The sequence below is a fragment of the Bombina bombina genome, chromosome 4, assembly GCF_027579735.1.
Source record: "Bombina bombina isolate aBomBom1 chromosome 4, aBomBom1.pri, whole genome shotgun sequence".
Taxonomy (NCBI): domain Eukaryota; kingdom Metazoa; phylum Chordata; class Amphibia; order Anura; family Bombinatoridae; genus Bombina; species Bombina bombina.
Genome location: NC_069502.1, coordinates 538,707,544 through 538,733,976, shown reverse-complemented (window position 1 = coordinate 538,733,976; position 26,433 = coordinate 538,707,544). Strand labels below are relative to the sequence as shown.

Below are 26,433 nucleotides of genomic sequence, written 5' to 3'. Positions count from 1 at the left end.
GGATATCCATCCTGTCACACAGTATATAATTCAAAATCACTAAATATGCAGACAGGATACCAGTTCAAAAGTCCCTTAGGACATTCTTTATTGCTTAACTCGCAGTGCAAAATGTTAATGGTTTTGATGAGATATAATCAAGGAGAATGTACCCCCCCCAAAAATAAATCTAAAGAAGTTAGTCACGCAGTAATAGTTTAGGTCCTGTCTAGGAGCTATCTCTAAATATAGGGTGTGGTGGTCAGTTCCCTGTTAATGGAGTAATGCACCTCTGGAGTACAGGATGAAAATTCTACAAAAAAGAAAACAGATATAGGATTCCAGAAAAATAATGTATAATTAAATAGCTAATTGCACATTCTACAGCAGATGTAAATTTGTTTCACATGTTCCCCATTAAAAATGTCCTATTTGCAGAAGGAAGAAAATATCACAATATGTACAAAAAACATCTAACAAGTCCATTGGATTTAAGTATTATTGTAACATTTTCTTAATAAATGAAAATTCACAAAAGGCAACAGAAGAAATAAATTATGTACACTGATTTTCGAATACAACAAATGCTTTTTTGTGTGAAAAATATAAAAATCTGTTATACATGCCTATGAACAGTTTCACAGATCACTATTATCAACAGTGGTTGAAGAATTAAATAACAGGTGGAAACAATTCAAAATGATAAAATAATCACATTAAACTATGAGCATCCTGTAAACTTGTGAAAACTATGCAAAATGATAAAATAATCACATTATATTTGAACTGACGATCAACTGCTTTGTCTTGGTTTGTCAGAGAAAAAAAAAGTAGTTTGTAAAATCATCATTTCAGAGTCCATGGGTTTTCATTTGCTGGTTTTCCTATTGAAGATAAATCAAGACCGTTGCTGCTGCTGCACTGGTCATATAATATCTGAAAAACAGAATGAGCAAGTGTTAAATACCTACTTATAGATCTTCATTGCAATAAAGAACATGGTAACACTATTGGAAAAAAAAAAACATTTACTTAAAGGGACATAAAAACCAATTTTTTTTTCTTCATGATTTAGATAGAACATACAATTTTAAACAACTTTCTAATTTACTTCGATTATCAAACTTTCTTAATTGTCTTGTTATCCTTTGTTGAAAAGCAGAAATGTAAGCTCAAAAGTGTGCACGTATCTGCAGCACTATATAGCAGCAGTATTGCAACAATGTTAAAGGGACATTAAACACTTTGAGATGGTAATATAAAATGATAAATTGTATATAATAAAACAACTCTGCAATATACTTTCATTATTTATTTTGTCCTCTTTGCCAGTAATTCCATTCTGAAATTGTGAGCTTTTCAGTTCCTGTTAGAAATGGAAGTGCAGAACACTGTTAAATCCAGCACAACCATTGGCTGCACACTCTAGTGACCTATTTATAACTGTCCCTAATTGGCCACAGCAGAGAAGGTAACACAAGTTACAACATGGCAGCTCCCAGTGTTTTATAGACACTAAAACTTTACACTTATTTTGTCACTTTTTAAACAACCAATGAAACTTTAAAAAATACATCTACATGTTACTCATGTTTTTTCTTTGAATGCATCATTATATCTAGCATGTATTTAGTGTTTAATGTCCCTTTAAACATTAGCAGGAGCACTAGATGGCAGCACTATATGTGCATGCTACCTACCTAGGTAAATTTGAAAATATAACTAAATTGGAAACTTTTTAAAAAATGTATTTTCTTTTTGAATCATGAAAGACATTTTTGGGTTTAATGACCCTTTAAGATGACATGTTATAAACTGTTCAGATTAAAATAGGTTCCACGTAAATCAGAGCTTCCTATGTTACTATGTAAATTTTATAGAGGGCTGCAGATACACATTTAAGATAACAGAAAAACAGAACAAATAATAATAGTATAATCCTGCTATTAGGAAAACAAATATATACATCAAGGGCTCCTGGCATGCATTCCAACAGAAAATGGACTCTGACAATTGTACATTAAAGGGACAGTCAACACCAGATTTTTTTGTTGTTTAAAAAGGTAAATAATCCCTTTATTAACCATTCCCCAGTTGTGAATAACCAACACAGTTATAATAATAATACACTTTTTACCTCTGTAATTACCTTGTATCTAAGCCTCTGCAAACTGCCCCCTTATTTCAGTTCTTTTGACAAACTTGCATTTTAGCTAATCAGTGCTGACACCTATGAGCTTCACGTGCGTGAGCTCAATGTTATCTATATGAAACACATGGTGAAAAACTGTCAAAATGCTTTCAGATTAGAGGCGGCCTTCAAGGTCTAAAAAATTAGCATATAAAGCTCCTAGGTTTAGCTTTCAACTAAGAATACCAAGAGAACAAAGAAAAATTGGTGATAAAAGTAAATTGGAAAGTTGTTTAAAATTACATGCCCTATTTAAATCATGAAAGTTTTTTTTGGACTTGACTGTCCCTTTAAATTCTCTGTTCTTATGATAATCTAGACCAGGGTAAAACAATAAGTAGTGAGGTGGTTTTATAAAAATTGTTGTTAAAGGGACAGTTTACCCAAAAAAATTCTCCCCTTTAATTTGTTAAAAATGATCCATTTTATTTGCTGGAGTGTATTAAATTTTTAACAAGTAGCCTTTTTTACCCCTAATTCGGCATTTGAAATAGATGATTTATCCTGTGGTATACCCACCTATACTGGAGTCTAAGCTATTGATAACCCTATGTAAACACATCCAGCAGAAGAAATTACACTCTTATTGGGGTGCAGGATAGTTGAGTAATAAAAACAAAATTTATGCTTACCTGATAAATTTATTTCTCTTGTGGTGTATCCAGTCCACGGGTTCATCCATTACTTGTGGGTAATTCTCATTCCCAACAGGAAGCTGCAAGAGGACAACCACAGCAGAGCTGTCTATATAGCTCCTCCCCTAACTGCCACCCCCAGTCATTCGACCGAAGACAAGGAAGAAAAAAGGAGACACTATAGGGTGCAGTGGTGACTGTAGTTTAAAAATAAAAAACACCTGCCTTAAAATGACAGGGCGGGCCGAGGACTGGATACACCACAAGAGAAATAAATTTATCAGGTAAGCAAAATTTTGTTTTCTGTTGTAAAGGTGTATCCAGTCCACGGGTTCATACATTACTTGTGGGATACCAATACCAAAGCTTTAGGACACGGATGAAGGGAGGGACAAGGCAGGAACTTAAACGGAAGGCACCACTGCTTGTAAGACCTTTCTCCCAAAAAAAGCCTAGGAAGAAGCAAAAGTATCAAATTTATAGAATTTAGAAAAGGTATGAAGCGAAGACCAAGTCGCCGCCTTACAAATCTGTTCAACAGAGGCCTCATGTTTAAAAGCCCATGTGGAAGCTACTGCTCTAGTAGAATGAGCTGTAATTCTTTCAGGAGGCTGCTGGCCAGCAGTCTCATAAGCTAAGCGTATTATACTTCTTAGCCAAAAAGAAAGAGAAGTTGCCAAAGCCTTTTGGCCTCTCCTCTGTCCAGAGTAGACAACAAACAAAGCAGATGTTTGACGAAAATCTTTCGTAGCTTGTAAATAAAACTTTAAAGCACAAACCACATCAAGATTGTGTAATAGACGTTCCTTCTTTGAAGAAGGATTAGGACATAGTGAAGGAACAACAATCTCCTGATTGATATTCTTATTAGATACCACCTTAGGAAGAAACCCAGGTTTGGTACATAAAACTACCTTATCTGCATGGAAATCAGATAAGGGGAATCACATTGTAAAGCAGATAACTCAGAAACTCTTTGAGCCGAGGAGATAGCTACTAAAAACAGAACTTTCCAAAATAAAAGCTTAATATCTATGGAATGCAAAGGTTCAAACGGAACCCCTTGAAGAACTTTAAGAACTAAATTTAAACTCCATGGCGGAGCAACAGGTTTAAACACAGGCTTGATCCTAACTAAAGCCAGACAAAACGCCTGAACGTCTGGAACCTCAGCCAGACGTTTGTGCAAAAGAATAGACAGAGCAGAAATCTGTCCCTTTAAGGAACTAGCTAACAAACCCTTCTCCAATCCTTCTTGGAGAAAAGATAATATCCTAGGAATCCTGACCTTACTCCATGAGTAACCCTTGGATTCACACCAATGAAGATATTTACACCATATCTTATGATAGATTTTCCTGGTGACAGGCTTTTGAGCCTAAATTAAGGTATCAATGACCGATTCGGAAAAACCAAGCTTTGATAGAATCAAGTGTTCAATCTCCAGACGTAGAGAAATTAGATTTGGATGTTTGAAGGGACCTTGAAGTAGAAGGTCCTGCCTTAGCGGCAGAGTCCATGGTGGAAAGGATGACATGTCCACCAGATCTGCATACCAAGTCCTGCGTGGCCACGCAGGGGCTATCAAGATCACAGAAGCTCTCTCCTGCTTGATCTTGGCAATCAGACGAGGGAGCAGAGGAAACGGTGGAAACACATAAGCCAGGCTGAAGGACCAGGGCACTGCTAGAGCATCTATCAGCGCTGCCTAGGGATCCCTGGACCTGGACCCGTAACAAGGAAGCTTGGCGTTCTGACGAGACGCCATGAGATCCAGTTCTGGTTTGCCCCAAAGTTGGATCACTCCCCCGGATGAAAAGTCTGCCGACTTAGAAAATCCGCCCCCCAGTTCTCTACTCCTGGGATATGGATAGCTGAGAGATGGCAAGAGTGAACCTCTGCCCATAGAATTATCTTTGAAACCTCCAACATTGCCAGGGGGCTCCTTGTTCACCCCTGATGGTTGATATAGGCTACAGTCGTGATGTTGTCCGACTGAAATCTGATGAACCTGACCGCAGCTAGCTGAGGCCAAGCCTGAAGAGCATTGAATATCACTCTTAGTTCCAGAATGTTTATTGGAAGGAGGGCCTCCTCCTGAGTCCACGAACCCTGAGCCTTCAGGGAGTTCCAGAATGCACCCCAGCCCAGAAGGCTGGCATCTGTCGTTACTATAGTCCATTCTGGCCTGCGGAAACTCATTCCCTTGGACAGATGGACCCGAGATAGCCACCAGAGAAGAGAATACCTGGTCTCTTGATCCAGATTTAGTAGAGGGGACAAATCTGTGTAATCCCCATTCCACTGATTGAGCATGCAAAGTTGCAGTGGTCTGAGATGTAGGCGGGCAAACAGAACTATGTCCATTGCCGCTACCATTAATCCGATTACCTCCATACACTGAGCCACTGACGGATGAGAAATGGAATAAAGAGCACGGCAGGGAGTTAGAAGTTTTGACAACCTGACCTCTGTCAGAAAAATCTTCATTTCTACTGAATCTATCAGAGTTCCTAGGAAGGAAACTCTTGTGAGAGAGAACTCTTTCCTTCGTTCACCTTCTACCCGTGAGACCTTAGGAATGCCAGAACAATGTCCGTATGGGACCTGGCGATTTGAAAAGTTGACGCCTGTATCAGGATGTCGTCTAGGTAAGGGGCTACTACTATACCCCGCGGTCTTAGAACCGCCAGAAGGGACCCTAGAACCTTCGTAAAGATTCTTGGTGCCGTGGCTAACCCGAAAGGAAGAGCCACAAACTGGTAATGCCTGTCTAGGAAGGAGAACTTGAGAAACTGATGATGATCCCTGTGTATCGGAATATGTAGATAAGCATCCTTTAAATCCACGGTAGTCATATATTGATCCTCCTGGATCATAGGTAGGATGGTTCGAATAGTCTCCATCTTGAAGGATGGGACCCTGAGAAATTTGTTTAGGATCTTGAGATCAAAGATTGGTCTGAAAGTTCCCTCTTTCTTGGGAACTATAAACAGATTAGAATAGAAGCCCTGCCCCTGTTCCTCCTTTGGAACTGGGTGGATCACTCCCATAACTAGTAGGTCTTGAACGCAATGTAAGAATGCCTCTCTCTTTATCTGGTTTGCAGATAATTGTGAGAGATGAAATCTCCCCTTTGGAGATGAAGCTTTGAAATCCAGAAGATATCCCTGGGAAACAATCTCCAGAGCCCAGGGATCCTGGACGTCTCTTGCCCAAGCCTGGGCGAAGAGAGAAAGTCTGCCCCCCACTAGATCCGGTCGCGGATTGGGGGCTACTCCTTCATGCTGTCTTAGAGGCAGCAGCAGGCTTTTTGGCCTGTTTCCCCTTGTTCCAAGCCTGGTTAGGTCTCCAGACTGGCTTGGACTGGGCAAAATTTCCCTCTTGTTTTGTAGAAGAGGAAGATGAAGCTGCGCCATTCTTGAAGTTTCGAAAGGAACGAAAATTAGTCTGTTTGGTCCTTAACTTGTTGGACCTATCCTGGGGAAGGGCGTGGCCTTTTCCTCCAGTAATATCAGAAATGATCTCCTTCAGTCCAGGCCCAAATAGGGTCTGCCCTTTGAAGGGGATCTTGAGAAGTTTAGACTTTGAAGTGACAACAGCTAACCAGGATTTAAGCCATAGCGCCCTACGTTCCTGAATGGCAAAACCTGAATTTTTAGCCGTTAGCTTGGTTAAATGAAAAACGGCGTCAGAAATAAATGAATTGGCTAACTTAAGAGCTTTAAGCCTGTCAAGGATATCATCCAACGGGGTCTCTACCTGTAAAGCCTCCTCCAGAGACTCGAACTACAAAGCCGCTGCCGCATTGACTGGGGCAATGCATGCAAGAGGCTGGAGAATAAAACCTTGTTGTATAAAGATTTTCTTAAGGAAATGCTCTAATTTCTTATCCATAGGATCTAGGAAAGCACAACTGTCCTCGACAGGAATAGTTGTACGCTTAGCTAGGGTAGAGACTGCTCCCTCCACCTTAGGGACCGTCTGCCACAAGTCCCGTGTAGCGGCATCTATAGGAAACATTTTCTTAAAAGCAGGAGGGGGAGAGAACGGCACACCTGGTCTATCCCATTCCTTAGTAATCATTTCTGAAAACCTCTTGGGGATTGGAAAAACATCAGTGTAAACAGGCACTGCAAAGTATTTGTCCATTTTACACAATTTCTCTGGGACTACAATGGTGTCACAGTCATCCAGAGTCGCTAAAACCTCCCTGAGCAACACGCGGAGGTGTTCAAGCTTAAATTTAAATGCTGTCATTTCAGAGTCAGACTGAAGTAACGCCTTCCCTGAATCAGAGAAGTCACCCACAGATAGAAGCTCTCCTGCTTCGGCTTCTGTACATTGTGAGGGTATATCAGACATAGCTACTAAAGCATCAGAGAGCTCTGTATTTGTTCTAGCCCCAGAGCTGTCTCGCTTTCCTTGTAACCCTGGCAGTTTGGACAATACCTCTGTGAGGGTATGATTCATAACTGCCGCCATGTCTTGTTAAGTAAACGCATTGGACGCGCTAGATGTACTTGGCGTCCTTTGAGCGGGAGTTATAGGTTCTGACAGGTGGGGACAGCTAGATGGCATAACTTCCCTTTTGTCAGTCTCAGAAACCTCAGGTGATAAATCTTTAAAAGCCATAATATGGTCTTTATAACTTATAGAAAGGTCAGTGCATTTGGTAATTCTAAGAGGGGGTTCCACAATGGCCTCTAAACATAATGAACAAGGAGTTTCCTCTTTGTCAGACATGTTTAACAGACTAGTAATGAGACCAGCAAGCTTGGAAAACACTTTAATAAATGTGAAAAAAGCAAAAATAAAAAACGGTATTGTGCCTTTAAGAGAAAAAAAATACCACATAAACTGCAAAACAGTGAAAAAAAGTAGTAAACTCTACGAAATTTTCACAGTGTGTATTAGGGACTAAAGCAGCATTGCACCCACTTGCAAATGGATGATTAACCCCTCAGGCCCAAAAACAAATTAGAAAAACATTAAACCTGTTAACAAACAGTCAAACACACTGCCACAGCTGTGCTGTGGCTCCTACCTGCCCTTAAAAACGATTTTTGCAGGAACAAAACCCTCTATAGAGGTCCTATAAGCCAGAGGACTCCTTCAGGGAAGCTGGATGTCTTAGACTGAAAACTAAAATAGGCCCCTCCCACCATGCAATCAAAGTCAGAGGGCCTTAAAAAAGTACTCCTAGGAGTAATCTAACAAGCCATGTGAAAATTAGGCCCCAAATAAAGATTTATCACCCTCAGAGAAAAAACGTTTTTATTTATAAATCATACAAAAGTAATATGAGTATTAACATGAATATTATCCCTTTTTGCAAGCATGATCCCAGTTGTTGTTAAATCACTGTATCAGGCTTACCTTAAATATACCAGGCAACTGTCAGCATTTTCTAGACCTTATCTCTCTAGAAAAAAATATACTGAACATACCTCAAAGCAGGCAATCTGCAGACCGTCCCCCCAACTGAAGTTTTCTTTCCATACTCTTCAGTTATGTGTGAGAACAGCAATGGACCTTAGTTACAAACCGCTAAGATCATCAAATCTCCAGGCAGAAGTCCTCTTCCAATTTCTGCCTGAGAGTAAAAACAGTACAACGCCGGTACCGTTTAAAAATAACAAACTTTTGATTGAAGGTAAAAACTACACTAAGTCACCACATCTCTCTTGATACTTCCTTTCTTGTCGAGAGCTGCAAGAGAATGACTGGGAGTGGCAGTTAGGGGAGAAGCTATATAGACAGCTCTGCTGTGGGTGTCCTCTTGCAGCTTCCTGTTGGGAATGAGAATATCCCACTGTGGTGACATTTTATCACTGGAATATTCACCTACCTGTTATTAAAATCCCTTCCCCCAGGTACACCTTTCTCTCTGAACTAAAGACACTCCCAATGGTCTTTTTGAGTGGCATTTGATAAGCCACTCCCTTTTGAATTGGGGTATAAAATACTGTAACACCAGAACCTCTGTCTCTTTTTTCCTATCCTGCTCCTGCTAAAAAGATGAATGATGTTGGACACAGAGAATCTGGCTAAGTATTTCTAAGTATAATATTCTGTGTAGCAGTATTACACAAATTGGGATTTTTGTAGTAAGTTGCCCTGAATCTTAAATGTGGACTGTGTTGCTGTAAAATAGATTTTTATATATATATATATATATATATATATATATATATATATATATATATATATACCTGTAAATATTTATCTTATTATTAACATATATTGATTCCTAAATAAACTGTTTGGCAAATAATGGAGACCCTCTCATAGAGTTTATTTCACAATTTATCTGTGTTGGTTTTAGTGGTTTTACCATAGAGATTAAGTATATTATATTTAGTAGAAAGTAAAGATATTTTAAATTAATAAATAACCACATTTTGGCGGCCACGAAGTTGTAGACAAATCCATAGGCCATTTTAGTTTTGCAGGAATCAAATGAATGTTGATTTATTTTAAATTTAAATTTTTGGTGTTTTATAGCAAAGTTAATAATATTATTGCAGGATATATATATATATCTTTTAAATGTTTTTCAAGAAAAGCATGGTTTTAAAAACCTGTATTTCTGGTCTGTATAAATTTGCATTTGTATAGTTACATGGAGGAAGCTCATAATGGTTGGTTTCAGCAGGCCTGTTGTTTATAGATTGTTTGTAGCTTGCTAAATCTTAAATAACCCCTGTGCCTGAACACAGTGTTATCTATATGGCCCATGTGTCTCTTTGTGTTGAAAAGAGATTTTAAAAAAGCATGTGATAAGAGGCAACCCTCAAAGGCTTAGAAATTAGCATATGAGCCTACCTATGTTTGGCTTAAACTTAGAATACCAAGAGAAAAAAAGCAAGTTTGATGATGGAAGTAAATTGGGAAGTTGATTAAAATTAAAAGTCCTGTCTGAATAATAAAAATTTATACTAGACTGTCCCTTTAACTCTTGTATTTTTTTTCTTGTTTTTGAAAACTGGATACTTTATTGTTGAGCCAGTATTCTATCAGTTGTCCCTGCTAGACATGTGTGTGTCTTGTTTTTTATTGGTCACCGCATGGATTTTAAACAATTAGAGAGTAAAATAGTTTAGAATTTTTGTTTTCTGTAAAATTCTAATGAATTTTAGAGACATGTGTTGTGTTGGTCCCATCTACATGTTTTTGCAAACAAAAGCTTTACAGTATTATTTAATAGCTGCTATAGTAAGGTTAAAGTGATTGACTTCTGCTCCTTTATAAATCGAATATAATGTCCATTTTATAAAGATTATAATTTTCTTGCACATTTTTTTTTTTTTTTTTACAAAGGATTCATTTCTGTGAATGTGTTACACCCAGAGCTGTAGCTTGCCCTATACATAAATTTCATTCTGAATTGTATGGGAAATTGTGTAGAATTTAAAGTTAAGAAATTACAGTTTAATTTTGGGAATATGCTAAGCCATAAGCAGTTTAAAGCATATTTTGTTTCTCCCTCCTTCTTCCATTTCTTTGTTCAGATTTTTAATTAAGTTTGTATGAAATACAAAAAGGTGTAACCTTTGTTTGGATAACAAAGTTAAAAATTTGCATTTCCTGTGTTTGGAGCAGATCCTGGAACCAAAACTACAGTTGAAATTAGCATTTCAGACGTTCTATAGAAACTTCCTGTACTTAAAATATTTTTTATAATTTTTCCTCAATTTGGGAAAATATAAGTAAAAAGGATTCCTTGCTTTGCTTTGTTCATTTATTTTATTTAAGTTAGTATTATTGATGGTTTACACCTTTTAAAAGAGAACAATATTTAATTTTTTAATTTTGTTCTGCTTAATTTCTGTTTAGTCTGGTGTTTCATTGCCCTATAGATATGATAATTCCTTGCATTTGGGGCAGGTAAAATAGTCTGGCAAAATTTGCTGTGAGAGACACACTATTCTAAGTCTGTTCCCCAGATTTAAAATAAAGAATAATGAGCAGTGGTTAGAAAAACAACTATATTACCACCTCTGCTGGAATGCTGACCTGCTTATAAACAGATCTAATTAGTACCCCTTCTAGATGGCTTAACTGCCATGTCCTTTTTTGTGTAAAATTAGCATCTCAATGGTATCTTGTACATCCTGTGTTAACATTTAAAAAAAAAAAACTACGATGCTGTGAGAGACACACTATTCTAATATATATATATATATATATATATATATATATTTTTTTTTTTTTTTTATTTTGTTTTAGTTCTAACGGCTATCTGTTAAAAATGTCTGGAAAAAAAACATATTTCACAGGAAATCTGTGATTACTTTAACAATTACATTCATAAATATAATGGTCCATTCCTCATCCCAGAAGCTAGAAACAACAAGTGTGAAAGTGTTTTAGATATACTAACACAGGTATTAACTCTTAAAAAGATTAATAACAATTAAAGAAAATGTATGATAGCGCAGGCAGTGATTTCAACAATAAAAGGGATTAACGAACAGAGCAAAATAAAGACCTTAAATTAAAGTTAGATAACACACAGACTGACAGAGATTGTATTAAGCTTTCTGCTTTAACTAACACCATACAGATCAGTAAATTACAATGTCAATTAAAATTAACAGAACACAGCAGTAACGAATACTCAAACAAAATTACTGAGTTACAGATGAAAATTGAACAAAAAGAAAAAACATAATTTATGCTTACCTGATAAATTCCTTTCTTCTGTAGTGTGATCAGTCCACGGGTCATCATTACTTCTGGGATATTACTCCTCCCCAACAGGAAGTGCAAGAGGATTCACCCAGCAGAGCTGCATATAGCTCCTCCCCTCTACGTCACTCCCAGTCATTCGACCAAGGACCAACGAGAAAGGAAAAGCCAAGGGTGAAGTGGTGACTGGAGTATAAATTAAAAAATATTTACCTGCCTTAAAAACAGGGCGGGCCGTGGACTGATCACACTACAGAAGAAAGGAATTTATCAGGTAAGCATAAATTATGTTTTCTTCTGTTAAGTGTGATCAGTCCACGGGTCATCATTACTTCTGGGATACCAATACCAAAGCAAAAGTACACGGATGACGGGAGGGATAGGCAGGCTCTTTATACAGAAGGAACCACTGCCTGAAGAACCTTTCTCCCAAAAATAGCCTCTGATGAAGCAAAAGTGTCAAATTTGTAAAATTTGGAAAAAGTATGAAGCGAAGACCAAGTTGCAGCCTTGCAAATCTGTTCAACAGAGGCCTCATTCTTGAAGGCCCAAGTGGAAGCCACAGCTCTAGTAGAATGAACTGTAATTCTTTCAGGAGGCTGCTGTCCAGCAGTCTCATAAGCTAAACGAATTATGCTACGAAGCCAAAAAGAAAGAGAGGTAGCGGAAGCTTTTTGACCTCTCCTCTGCCCAGAGTAAATGACAAACAGAGAAGACGTTTGTCGAAATTCCTTAGTTGCCTGTAAGTAAAATTTTAGAGCACGGACTACATCCAGGTTGTGCAGTAGACGTTCCTTCTTTGAAGAAGGATTTGGGCATAAAGAAGGAACAACAATCTCTTGATTGATATTCCTGTTAGTAACTACCTTAGGTAAGAACCCAGGTTTAGTACGCAGGACTACCTTATCCGAATGAAAAATCAAATAAGGAGAATCACAATGTAAGGCTGATAATTCAGAGACTCTTCGAGCCGAGGAAATAGCCATTAAAAATAGAACTTTCCAAGATAACAACTTTATATCAATGGAATGAAGGGGTTCAAACGGAACGCCCTGTAAAACATTAAGAACAAGGTTTAAACTCCATGGTGGAGCAACAGTTTTAAACACAGGCTTAATTCTGGCCAAAGCCTGACAAAAAGCCTGGACGTCAGGAACTTCTGACAGACGTTTGTGTAACAGAATGGACAGAGCTGAGATCTGTCCCTTTAATGAACTAGCAGATAAACCCTTTTCTAAACCTTCTTGTAGAAAAGACAATATCCTAGGAATCCTAACCTTACTCCAAGAGTAACCTTTGGATTCACACCAATATAGGTATTTACGCCATATCTTATGGTAAATCTTTCTGGTAACAGGTTTCCTAGCCTGTATTAAGGTATCAATAACTGACTCAGAAAATCCACGTCTTGATAAAATCAAGCGTTCAATTTCCAAGCAGTCAGCTTCAGAGAAGTTAGATTTTGATGTTTGAAGGGACCCTGTATCAGAAGGTCCTGTTTCAGAGGTAGAGACCAAGGTGGACAGGATGACATGTCCACCAGGTCTGCATACCAAGTCCTGCGTGGCCACGCAGGTGCTAATAGAATCACTGATGCTCTCTCTTGTTTGATTCTGGCAATCAATCGAGGAAGCAACGGGAAGGGTGGAAACACGTAAGCCATCCTGAAGTCCCAAGGTGCTGTCAGAGCATCTATCAGGACTGCTCCTGGATCCCTGGATCTGGACCCGTAACGAGGAAGCTTGGCGTTCTGTCGAGACGCCATGAGATCTATCTCTGGTTTGCCCCAACGTCGAAGTATTTGGGCAAAGACCTCCGGATGAAGTTCCCACTCCCCCGGATGAAAAGTCTGACGACTTAAGAAATCCGCCTCCCAGTTCTCCACTCCCGGGATGTGGATTGCTGACAGGTGGCAAGAGTGAGACTCTGCCCAGCAAATTATCTTTGATACTTCCATCATAGCTAGGGAGCTTCTTGTCCCTCCCTGATGGTTGATGTAAGCTACAGTCGTGATGTTGTCCGACTGAAACCTGATGAACCCCCGAGTTGTCAACTGGGGCCAAGCCAGGAGGGCATTGAGAACTGCTCTCAATTCCAGAATGTTTATTGGCAGGAGACTCTCCTCCTGACTCCATTGTCCCTGAGCCTTCAGAGAATTCCAGACGGCACCCCAACCTAGAAGGCTGGCGTCTGTTGTTACAATTGTCCAGTCTGGTCTGCTGAATGGCATCCCCCTGGACAGATGTGGCCGAGAAAGCCACCATAGAAGAGAATTTCTGGTCTCTTGATCCAGATTCAGAGAAGGGGATAAGTCTGAGTAATCCCCATTCCACTGACTTAGCATGCACAGTTGCAGTGGTCTGAGGTGTAAGCGTGCAAAGGGTACTATGTCCATTGCCGCTACCATTAAGCCGATTACCTCCATGCATTGAGCCACTGACGGGTGTTGAATGGAATGAAGGGTGCGGCAAGCACTTTGAAGTCTTGTTAGCCTGTCCTCTGTCAGGTAAATCTTAATTTCTACAGAATCTATAAGAGTCCCCAGGAAAGGAACTCTTGTGAGTGGAACGAGTGAACTTTTCTTTTCGTTCACCTTCCATCCATGTGACCTTAGAAATGCCAGCACTAACTCTGTATGAGACTTGGCAGTTTGAAAGCTTGAAGCTTGTATCAGAATGTCGTCTAGGTATGGAGCTACCGAGATTCCCCGCGGTCTTAGTACCGCCAGAAGAGCACCCAGAACCTTTGTGAAGATTCTTGGAGCTGTAGCCAATCCGAATGGAAGAGCCACAAACTGGTAATGCCTGTCTAGGAAGGCAAACCTTAGGTACCGATAATGATCTTTGTGAATCGGTATGTGAAGGTAAGCATCTTTTAAATCTACAGTGGTCATGTATTGACCCTCTTGGATCATAGGTAAAATTGTCCGAATAGTCTCCATCTTGAACGATGGAACTCTTAGGAATTTGTTTAGGATCTTTAAGTCCAGGATTGGTCTGAAAGTTCCCTCTTTTTTGGGAACCACAAACAGATTTGAGTAAAACCCCTGTCCCTGTTCCGATCGTGGAACTGGATGGATTACTCCCATTAACAAGAGCTCTTGTACGCAGCGTAGAAACGCCTCTTTCTTTGTCTGGATTGTTGACAACCTTGACAGATGAAATCTCTCTCTTGGAGGAGAGTATTTGAAGTCCAGAAGGTATCCCTGAGATATTATCTCTAGCGCCCAGGGATCCTGAACATCTCTTGCCCAAGCCTGGGCGAAGAGAGAAAGTCTGCCCCCCACTAGATCCGATCCCGGATCGGGGGCCCTCAATTCATGCTGTTTTAGGGGCAGCAGCAGGTTTCCTAGTCTGCTTGCCCTTGTTCCAGGACTGGTTAGGTTTCCAGCCTTGTCTGTAGCGAGCAACAGCTCCTTCCTGTTTTGGTGCAGAGGAAGTTGATGCTGCTCCTGCTTTGAAATTACGAAAGGAACGAAAATTAGACTGTCTAGTCTTGGCTTTGGCTTTGTCCTGAGGCAGGGCATGGCCTTTACCTCCTGTAATGTCAGCGATAATCTCTTTCAACCCGGGCCCGAATAAGGTCTGCCCTTTGAAAGGTATATTAAGCAATTTAGACTTAGAAGTAACATCAGCTGACCAGGATTTTAGCCACAGCGCCCTGCGTGCCTGAATGGCGAATCCTGAATTCTTCGCCGTAAGTTTAGTAAGATGTACTACGGCCTCCGAAATGAATGAATTAGCTAGTTTAAGGACTCTAAGCCTGTCCGTAATGTCGTCCAGAGTAGCTGAACCAATGTTCTCTTCCAGAGTCTCAATCCAGAATGCCGCTGCAGCCGTGATCGGCGCAATGCATGCAAGGGGTTGCAATATAAAACCTTGTTGAACAAACATTTTCTTAAGGTAACCCTCTAACTTTTTATCCATTGGATCTGAAAAAGCACAGCTATCCTCCACCGGGATAGTGGTACGCTTAGCTAAGGTAGAAACTGCTCCCTCCACCTTAGGGACCGTTTGCCATAAGTCCCTTGTGGTGGCGTCTATTGGAAACATTTTTCTAAATATCGGAGGGGGTGAGAACGGCACACCGGGTCTATCCCACTCCTTAGTAACAATTTCAGTAAGTCTCTTAGGTATAGGAAAAACCTCAGTACTCGTCGGTACCGCAAAATATTTATCCAACCTACACATTTTCTCTGGTATTGCAACTGTGTTACAATCATTCAGAGCCGCTAACACCTCCCCTAGTAATACACGGAGGTTTTCCAGTTTAAATTTAAAATTTGAAATATCTGAATCCAGTCTGTTTGGATCAGAACCGTCACCCACAGAATGAAGTTCTCCGTCCTCATGTTCTGCCACCTGTGACGCAGTGTCTGACATGGCCCTAATATTATCAGCGCACTCTGTTCTCACCCCAGAGTGATCACGCTTACCTCTTAGTTCTGGTAATTTAGCCAAAACCTCAGTCATAACAGTAGCCATATCCTGTAATGTGATTTGTAATGGCCGCCCAGATGTACTCGGCGCTACAATATCACGCACCTCCCTCTGAGCGGGAGATGTAGGTACTGACACGTGAGGCGAGTTAGTCGGCATAACTCTCCCCTCGTTGTTTGGTGAAATTTGTTCAATTTGTACAGATTGACTTTTATTTAAAGTAGCATCAATACAGTTAGTACATAAATTTCTATTGGGCTCCACTTTGGCATTGCAACAAATGACACAGGTATCATCCTCTGAATCAGACATGTTTAACACACTAGCAAATAAACTTGCAACTTGGAAATACAATTCAATTAGAATAATATTAAAATGTACTGTGCCTTTAAGAAGCACAGAAGATCTATGACAGTTGAAAATTAATAAATTGAAACAGTTATAGCCTCAATCCTTGTAAACAACACAACTTTAGCAAAGGTTTAATCCCATTAGCAAAGATAACAAATTCTGAAAGCAGGAAACAAATTACAGAATAAACGTTTTTTATCTCAGTCAAACTATAATTCTCACAGCTCTGCTGAGAGAAATTACCTCCCTCAAAATAAGTTTTGAAGACCCCTGAGCTCTGTAGAGATGAACCGGATCATGCAGGGAATACAATGAGTTGCTGACTGAAATATTTGATGCATAGAAAAAGCGCCAAAAAACGGCCCCTCCCCCTCACACACAGCAGTGAGGGAGAACAGAAACTGTCAGAAAAACAGATTAAGCAACTGCCAAGTGGAAAAATAGTGCCCAAACATTTATTCACACAGTACCTCAGCAAATGAAAACGATTTTACATTCCAGCAAAAACGTTAAACATAATCTCTAGTTATTAAACAGCTTTATGTATTTCTTACAGTGTAATTCTAGTGAAGTACCATTCCCCAGAATACTGAAGTGTAAAGTATACATACATGACATTATATCGGTATGGCAGGATTTTCTCATCAATTCCATTGTCAGAAAATAAAAACTGCTACATACCTCTATGCAGATTCATCTGCCCGCTGTCCCCTGATCTGAAGTTTACCTCACTCCTCAGATGGCCGAGAACAGCAATATGATCTTAACTACTCCGGCTAAAATCATAGCAAAACTCTGGTAGATTCTTCTTCAAACTCTGCCAGAGAGGTAATAACACACTCCGGTGCTATTTTAAAATAACAAACTTTTGATTGAAGATATAAAACTAAGTATAATCACCATAGTCCTCTCACACATCCTATCTAGTCGTTGGGTGCAAGAGAATGACTGGGAGTGACGTAGAGGGGAGGAGCTATATGCAGCTCTGCTGGGTGAATCCTCTTGCACTTCCTGTTGGGGAGGAGTAATATCCCAGAAGTAATGATGACCCGTGGACTGATCACACTTAACAGAAGAAAATAGTTATATTTCTGGGAACAATGCAGATAGTGATAACTTACTGCCACAAAGGAAAGAGCCAAAACAAGTAGTAAAACAAGATAAAATGCAAATGGGCCCTACTAAAAACCCAAGTTCTGTTCCAATTGCCCCTGTCATAATTTCTGAGAATTTTAACAACCTGAAAGTTCCTACAGGTTTTTCAAATCAGACTAGGCCAATGACTGTAGCAGATAAAGACATTTTTAAGAAATGGTGGGGCACAATTCCCACAAACAGCTTTAATAACTTTTCACATTGGTTTCACAAGCCATAAAATTAGGTATGAGCATGCTGGAATGGACAGAATTGCTTCAAGATGCCATGGGCCCCTATGCCAACAGGTTATTAGGATTCAATTCAAGTATATGTGATCAGGCTGGCAGGATAGCTAAAACCTTTTTCAATTTTACTAGTCTAGAAAAAGAGATTAGTGAAATTACCATGAGACCACTAGATGGGCCATTTGAAGTAGCAAAAAGAGTTTTATTCTGGTGTGTGCTGCGCCAGCCACAGACCCAAATGGTCTGGGGGTCACCAGTTCACATATAGAGGGTACTTAAAGCTCTCCCCAGAAAATGTCAGGAGTTTGTAAAGCTGTATGATCCAAACTCCACAAACCTACATATGGTGCTCACTAGAGCTGAGAAGTTGTGGAATTATCACCCATACACCATTAAGGCAAATTCTGCAGTGAAGCAGTCAATGGAGAATAATCTGACTATTCACAGGCAGGAATCAGAGAGGGGTAATAGAAGGAATGTTTGTGGATATCAGAATAGTAGAGCATCAAATACAGGAAACTGGAGAGACAGGAATTTAAATGGAGATATTAACAGAGGAGAAAATTGGAGGCTGAGGTCAAATGAGATAAACAATAAGGCCAACTTAAGTTATTGGGAACTCAAACAAAAAAACAGGAGAATGAGAGATCAAATTTGGTTTCTAAAGAAACAACTGACAGAGCTGGAGGGCTCAAATTAAATCATTCATTTTTGTTTATAAGCATATTTGTTTTAAATGCCAATATTAAGAATGTATAGTTAATTGATGCATTCTCTTTCTAAAAAAACAATAACAGATACCTCCATTGTGATTAGTTTTGGGAGGCCACATGCAATACCATTTCTATGTAAACTGTCTGAAGTCTTATCTTGCAGGAAGAAAACCAATGAAGATAGAAGGCTTCTCACCGTTCCTTCCAGTTTTTCCCCAATAACACATGAAGCTATGATGGTGGCGTGGGACAAATTAAATAAGTATAATGTATCACAATGGAGATGTAAAATGGTGCATTAGGCCAAAATAATTATATATATATATATATATATATATATATATATATATATATATATATATATATATATATATATAGCATAAAGGGGTAAATAATCATATAAATCAAGCAACATAAGTTAAGTAAGGGTGCGAGTGGGATGATGCAATAACAGAGGCACTTTCCAACTTAAAGTTAATAACTGTGAATGTGGTTTCTACTGCAGATGGAGTGTTGTAGTGTGAAGTAAATATATGCCTGGCTTTAATCTTTTTTCATTCCTTTGAGGGTCTTGGAAAAAACAAAGTGGTTCAAAGAGAGATTTGGTAAAGCAAAAGCAAGGACCAGATGCCAAAAGCAAGGACCAGATGCCAAAAGATGACAACAAAGAACTTCAGTGAACCATTATAACTTTTGTTTTACAGACACAATTCACACTTTATTAATAAAGATTTTACTACACGCATACCCATCTAGTGTACCCACACTCACACACTCATACATGAACTTTTCCCAATGTTAAAGACCATTGTATAAATGTTGCTAATGGGGTTTAGCATAGGATTTTGTGTTTCTATGTATAATTTTAAATTATTTTTTCTAATGAATTGTATAAAGTTAGATTAGGAATTGACAGTCCTAGGAAAGTACAGAAGAGCTCATATCGCCAAGGGAATGATTCCGAAGGGATGATGGGAGAATTTTTCCTGTAAGGTTTTCGCTCCCACTGTGTTCTTCTGTACTAGTGGGTATAACTAGAAAACGGGGCAACATAGGAGAAGAAAAAGTGAGGGAATGTGGTGACATTTTATTACTGGAATATTCACCTAGTTGTTATTAAAATCCCTTCCCCCAGGTACACCTTTCTCTCTGAGCTAAAGACACTCCCAATGGTCTTTTTGAGTGGCATTTGATAAGCCACTCCCTTTTGAATTGGGGTATAAAATACTGTAACACCAGAACCTCTGTCTCTTTTTTTCCTATCCTGCTCCTGCTAAAAAGATGAATGATGTTGGACACAGAGAATCTGGCTAAGTATTTCTAAGTATAATATTCTGTGTAGCAGTATTACACAAATTGGGATTTTTGTAGTAAGTTGCCCTGAATCTTAAATGTGGACTGTGTTGCTGTAAAATAGATTTATATATATACCTGTAAATATTTATCTTATTATTAACATATATTGATTCCTAAATAAACTGTTTGGCAAATAATGGAGACCCTCTCATAGAGTTTATTTCACAATTTATCTGTGTTGGTTTTAGTGGTTTTACCATAGAGATTAAGTATATTATATTTAGTAGAAAGTAAAGATATTTTAAATTAATAAATAACCACACCCACAAGTAATGGATGAACCCGTGGACTGGATACACCTTTACAAGAGAAATGATAATTTTCCATTGTTGTCTCTAAGTATTGAGCTTTGGTTTATAGAGAGATAAGGAAACAAGTTTGTGTAAACTAAGGGCTCCATTTATCAATCAAGGGAGGACATTCACCCCTGTCCGCACCAGCTCTCCACTGGCGGCCAGCAAGTCGCTCCCCAAATTTAACATTGCACACAAACGTTATTTTGCGCTCGCATACAACCCTGCCCCCTGCCGTGCACATCCGATCACGCTTGGGCAGGAGCCGTCAATCTCCCTGGTTGGACAAGACCGGGGAGATTTAAATTTTCCACCTAAGAGGAGGTAGGGAAGGTCTGAAGATAGCTGTTTGATAAATCCTGACTGCAGGTTCTCTTGTGAGAACCTGCAGTCGAAGAGAGGAGAAGGGCTTGATAAATTGAGCCTGTGATAACATTTTGAGATCTGATATTACCTACAAGCTCAACCCACTGTAATAGGCTGTGGATTCAAAGCACAAAACCAGCTAAGTCAAATATACAAATAAACCTGAAAATGCAATTTCTCACACATTTGATAATCTGCAGCTGGTATAACAAGTCATTTAAAATACATTAAGGAAAAAACTTAATTTATTTAATAACTTACCTGATAAATTAATTTCTTTCATATTGGCAAGAGTCCATGAGCTAGTGACGTATGGGATATACAATCCTAACAGGAGGGGAAAAGTTTCCTAAACCTCAAAATGCCTATAAATACACCCCTCACCACACCCACAATTCAGTTTAATGAATAGCCAAGTAGTGGGGTGATAGAAAAAGGAGTAAAAAGCATAAAAATGGAACTGGAAATAATTGTGCTTTATACAAAAAATCATAAAAGTAAAAGCAATAGATAGAGGCGCCAATGGTGCAGATCAATGATGATTCGGTAACACTAGTAGCCAATGGTATACAGGGTACTCACATGTGTTAAAGGCAATCACTTATGCCTATAGAGACAGGCTGGATTTTAACAGCAATCCAGCTGGCTGATCCAAAGTATAATGGCAAAAATGTGGGTGTCAGCACGTTAGCACTCTAGAAGTAGAATAGCAAAAGGATACCATACACAGCACTCAGAGTGGATCTATATAAAAACAGATTTATTAAAACATATAAAAAAAGTTTACCACTCATCTTAGTGTCAGATTGTATATGGTATGTAGGGAAACAATGCAATACGTTTCTCAGATATACTGTTTCCTCAGGCATGTTACTCAACAGATCTTTACCTCCTTATATAGGGCTATGCTACTAGAGTACACCCATATCCCACCCCTAACAGTTATCAGATGTCAGACCAATCAAAAACCATCATTTGGAAAGACACCACCCCTGCTGCAATATAATACTATATATTTATATGGGAGAAACTATTGCCAATAAAATTTGTAAACATATTCGATGTTTCTTGCATTATATGTGTATATTTTAATATTTGGCAATAACGTTACTTTTTATAGTGAAAATTTAGTAATTTGTGATAATCATCATTCCTGTAATCTAATTGGATGTTATGACCATCCATCAAAAAGTAATGGGGCAGATCATATCATCATCACAATCACAGTAACTACAATTACAATTATACAGCAATCAAGTGTTTATTTTAATCGCATAATTGCCAACGTATTGTTTTTGGTGTGCGATCGTACTGTCAAAAATATCTTTTAACTGCAGCAATAGTATTATTGTCATCCGGAGGTGTGACCAATGGGGGCCTATGTTTTCATCCACCACGGACCAATGATAGATTTTCTCACAGTAAAGACATCCGTAGGTAGGACCAATGGGCGCCTTTGTTTACGTCTACCCGGGACCAATGATATTTCTCCCTAGACACCAATGGGCGTCAATGATGGCATACAGCCTGTTTGAATGGCACCAGAGGCGCGGCCCTTTATCGGCACTCCTATTGGAAGCCTCTCCTCTGAGTGATAGCTTACGAGTGGTTAGTATGCCCGGAGATTATTTACCGCGCAGAAACATTTGATTGACGGCTATATAGACGTATCATCGAGCCGCTAATATGATCTGCCCCAGTACTTTTTGATGGATGGTCATAACATCCAATTAGATTACAGGAATGACGATTATCACAAATTACTAAATTTTCACTATAAAAAGTAACATGTTATTGCCAAATATTAAAATATACACATATAATGCAAGAAACATCGAATATGTTTACAAATTTTATTGGCAATAGTATCTCCCATAGAAATATATAGTATTATATTGCAGCAGGGGTGGTGTCTTTCCAAATGACGGTTTTTGATTGGTCTGACATCTGATAACTGTTAGGGGTCGGATATGGGTGTACTCTAGTAGCATAGCCCTATATAAGGAGGTAAAGATCTGTTGAGTAACATGCCTGAGGAAACAGTATATCTGAGAAACGCGTCACATTGTTTCCCTACATACCATATACAATCTGACACTAAGATGAGTGGTAAACTTTTTTATATGTTTTAATAAATCTGTTTTTATATAAATCCACTCTGAGTGCTGTGTATGGTATCCTTTTGCTATGCTACTTCTAGAGTGTTAACGTGCTGACACCCACATTTTTGCCATTATACTTTGGATCAGCCAGCTGGATTGCTGTTAAAATCCAGCCTGTCTCTATAGGCATAAGTGATTGCCTTTAACACATGTGAGTACCCTGTATACCATTGGGTACTAGTGTTACTGAATCATCATTGATCTGCACCATTGGCACCTCTATCTATTGCTTTTACTTTTAGATTTTCTCCTGTTGGATGCAGGTAGAGAGCTGCCTTTACGATCAGCCAGCTGGATTGCTGTTGAAATCCAGCCTGCCCCTACTGGCATAATTGATTGCCTTTATCAATTGTGAGTACCCTGTGTTCATACACTATCAGCACACTATAAGAACCATCATTGATCTGCACCATTGGCGCCTCTTCCTTGTTGTTTTTTCTATACAAAAAATCATAACCACTATAAAAAGGGTGGGCCTCATGGACTCTTGCCAATATGAAAGAAATGAATATCAGGTAAGTTCTTACATAAATTATGTTTTCTTTCATATAATTGGCAAGAGTCCATGAGCTAGTGACGTATGGGATAGTAATACCCAAGATGAGGAACTCCACAGAAGAGTCACTAGAGAGGGAGGGATAAAACAAACAAAACAGCCATTTTCTGCTAAAAAAATTAAATCCACAACCAAAAAAATAAGTTTTTCTCATAATTGAAAAGAAAAAAAACTGAAAACATAAGCAGAGGAAACAAACTGAACCAGCTGTCTGAAGAACTTTTCTACCAAAAACTGTTTCCGAAGAAGCAAATACATAAAAGCGGAAAATTTATTAAATGTATGCAAAGAAGACCAAGTCGCTGCTTTGCAAATCTGATCAACTGAAGCTTCATTCTTAAAAGCCCACAAAGTGGAGACTGATCTAGTAGAATGAGCTGTGATTCTCTGAGGCGGGGCCTGACCCGACTCCAAATAAGCCTTATGAATCAAAAGCTTTAACCAAGATGCCAAGGAAATAGCAGAAGCTTTCTGACCTTTCCTAGAACCAGAAAAGACAACAAATAGACTAGAAGTTTTCCCTGAAATCTTTAGTAGCTTCAACATAATAGTTCAAAGCTCTTACAACATCCAGAGAATGTAAGGCTCTCTCCAAAGAATTCTTAGGATTAGGACACAACGAGGGAACAACAATGTCCCTATAAATGTTGTTAGAATTCACAACTTTAGGTAAAAATTTAAATGAAGTCCGCAAAACTGCCTTATCTTGATGAAAAATCAGAAAAGGTGACTCACAAGAAAGAGCGGATAATTCAGAAACTCTTCTAGCAGAAGAGATAGCCAAAAAGAACAACACTTTCCAAGAAAGTAGTTTAATATCCAAAGAATGCATAGGCTCAAAAGGAGGAGTCTGTAAATCTTTCAAAACCAAATTAAGAACCCAAGGAGGATAGATTGATTTAATGACCGGCTTGATACGTACCAAAGCCTGAACAAAACATTGAATATCAGGAAGCTTAGCAATCTGTGAAATAAAACAAAGAGCAGAGATTTGTCCCTTCAAGGAACTTGCAGACAAACCTTTATCCAAACCATCCTGAAGAAACTATAAAATTCTAGGAATTCTAAAAGAATGCCAGAATTTATGAGAAGAACACCATGAAATATAAAAGTCTTCCAAACTCGATAATAAATCTTCCTAGAAACAGATTTACGAGCCTGTAACATAGTATCAATCACTAAGTCAGAGAAACCTTTATGACTAAGCACTAAGCGTTCAATTTCCATACCTTCAAATTCAATTATTTGAGATCTTGATGGAAAAATTATCCTTGACACAGAAGGTCTGGTCTTAAAGGAAGTGGTCAAGGTTAACAACTGGACATCCAGACAAGGTCCGCATACCAGAACCTGTGAGGCCATGCTGGTGCTACCAGAAACACAAACAAATGTTCCATGATGATCTTGGAGATCACTCTTGGAAGGAGAACTAGAGGCGGGAAGATATAAGCAGGTTGGTAAAACCAAGGAACTGCTAACGCATCCACCGGCTCCGCCTGAGGATCCCTGGACCTGGACAAGTACCTGTGAAGTTTCTTGTTTAGATGGGAAGCCATCAGATCTATTTCTGGAAGACCCCACATCTTAACAATCTAAAAAAACACATCTGGATGGAGAGACCACTCCCCCGGATGTAAAGTCTGACAGCTGAGATAATACTCTCCCAATTGTCTACACCTGAAATATGTACCGCAGAAATTAGACAAGAGCTGGATTACGCCCAAGAAAGTATCCAAGATACTTCTTTCATAACTAGGGGACTGCGAGTCCCACCCTGATGATTGACATATGCCACAGTTGTGATATTGTCTGTCTGAAAACAAATGAATGGTTCTCTCTTCAACAGAGGCCAAAACTGAAGAGCCCTGAAAATAGCACAGAGTTCCAAAATATTGATTGGTAACCTCGCCTCTTGAGATTTCCAGACCCCTTGTGCCCCCAACCTGAAAGACTTGCATCTGTTGTGATTACAGACCAGGTTGCACGAACACAAGAGGCCCCTTGAATTATACAGTGGTGATTTAACCACCAAGCCAGAGAAAGTTAAACATTGGGATTTAAGGATATTAATTGTAATATATTTGTATAATCCCTGCACCATTGATTCAGCATGCAAAGCTGGAGAGGTCTCATATGAAAAAGAAAAAGAGGATCGCGTCCGATGCTGCAGTCATGAGACCTAAAACCTCCATGCACATAGCCACTGAAGGTTCTGACAGGCTGAAACCAATTTCATTTGCCTCTTTTCTGTTAGAGACAGAGTCATGGACACTGAATCTATCTGGAAAACAATAAAGGAGAGCCTTGTCTGAGGAAACAAGGAACTTTTTGGTAAATTGAACCTCCAACCATGTCTTTGAAGAAACAACAATAGTTTAGTGTGAGATTCCGCAAAATGTAAAGACTGAGCTAGTACCAACATATTGTCCAAATAAGGAAACACTGCATTACCCTGTTCTCTGATTACAGAGAGTAGGCCAAATGGAAGAGTGACAAATTGGTAATGCTGGTCTAGAAAAGAGAATCTCAGAAACCGATAGTGGTCTGGATGAATCAGAATATGAAGATATGCATCCTGTAAGTCTATCGTGGACATATGACCTTGCTGAACAAAAGGCAAAATAGTCCTTATAGTCACCATTTTGAAACTTGTCACTCTTACAAAACGGTTCAAAATTTTCAGATCCAGAACTGTCCTGAATGAATTTTCTTTCTTTGGGATAATAAATAGATTTGAATAAAACCCCAGACCCTGTTCATGAAACTGAACTGGTATAATTACCCCTGAAAGTTCTAGCTCTGAAACACACCAGCCTTCACTGGATTTTCTGGAACACGAGAGAAAAAAAAATCTTCTTACAGGAGGTCTTACTCTGAATCCTATTCGATATCCTTGAGAGACAATGCTCTGAATCCATTGATTTTGGACAGAATCTGCCCAAATGTTTAGGAAAAAAATTTAATCTGCCCCCCACCAGCTGAGCTGGAATGAGGGCCGCACATTCATGCAGACTTGGGGGCTGGCTTTGGTTTCTTAAACGGCTTGGATTTATTCCAAATTGAAGAGGGTTTACAATAGGAACCAGATTCTTTGGGGGAAGGATTGGCTTTCTGTTCCTTATTCTATCGAAAAGAACAAAAAACGATTAGAAGCTTTAGATTTACCCTTAGATGTTTTATCCTGAGGTAAAAAAACTCCCTTCCCCCAGTAAAAACATAATTTATGCTTACCTGATAAATTTATTTCTCTTGTAGTGTATCCAGTCCACGGATCATCCATTACTTATGGGATATTAACTCCTCCCCAACAGGAAGT

The 26,433-nt window shown here is 39.0% G+C and overlaps 1 protein-coding gene across 1 annotated transcript in view; it reads right to left on the bottom strand.

Moving 5' to 3' along the window:
• Window positions 1–825: 825 nt before the first annotated feature.
• The window catches only part of TTK (TTK protein kinase), a 151,978-nt gene continuing 126,370 nt past the window's right edge, over window positions 826–26,433 (bottom strand). Inside the window, exon 14 of the mRNA XM_053712017.1 lies at window positions 826–915. Coding sequence (XP_053567992.1) covers window positions 826–915 — 90 coding nt within the window. The remainder of the gene's footprint in view (window positions 916–26,433) is intronic.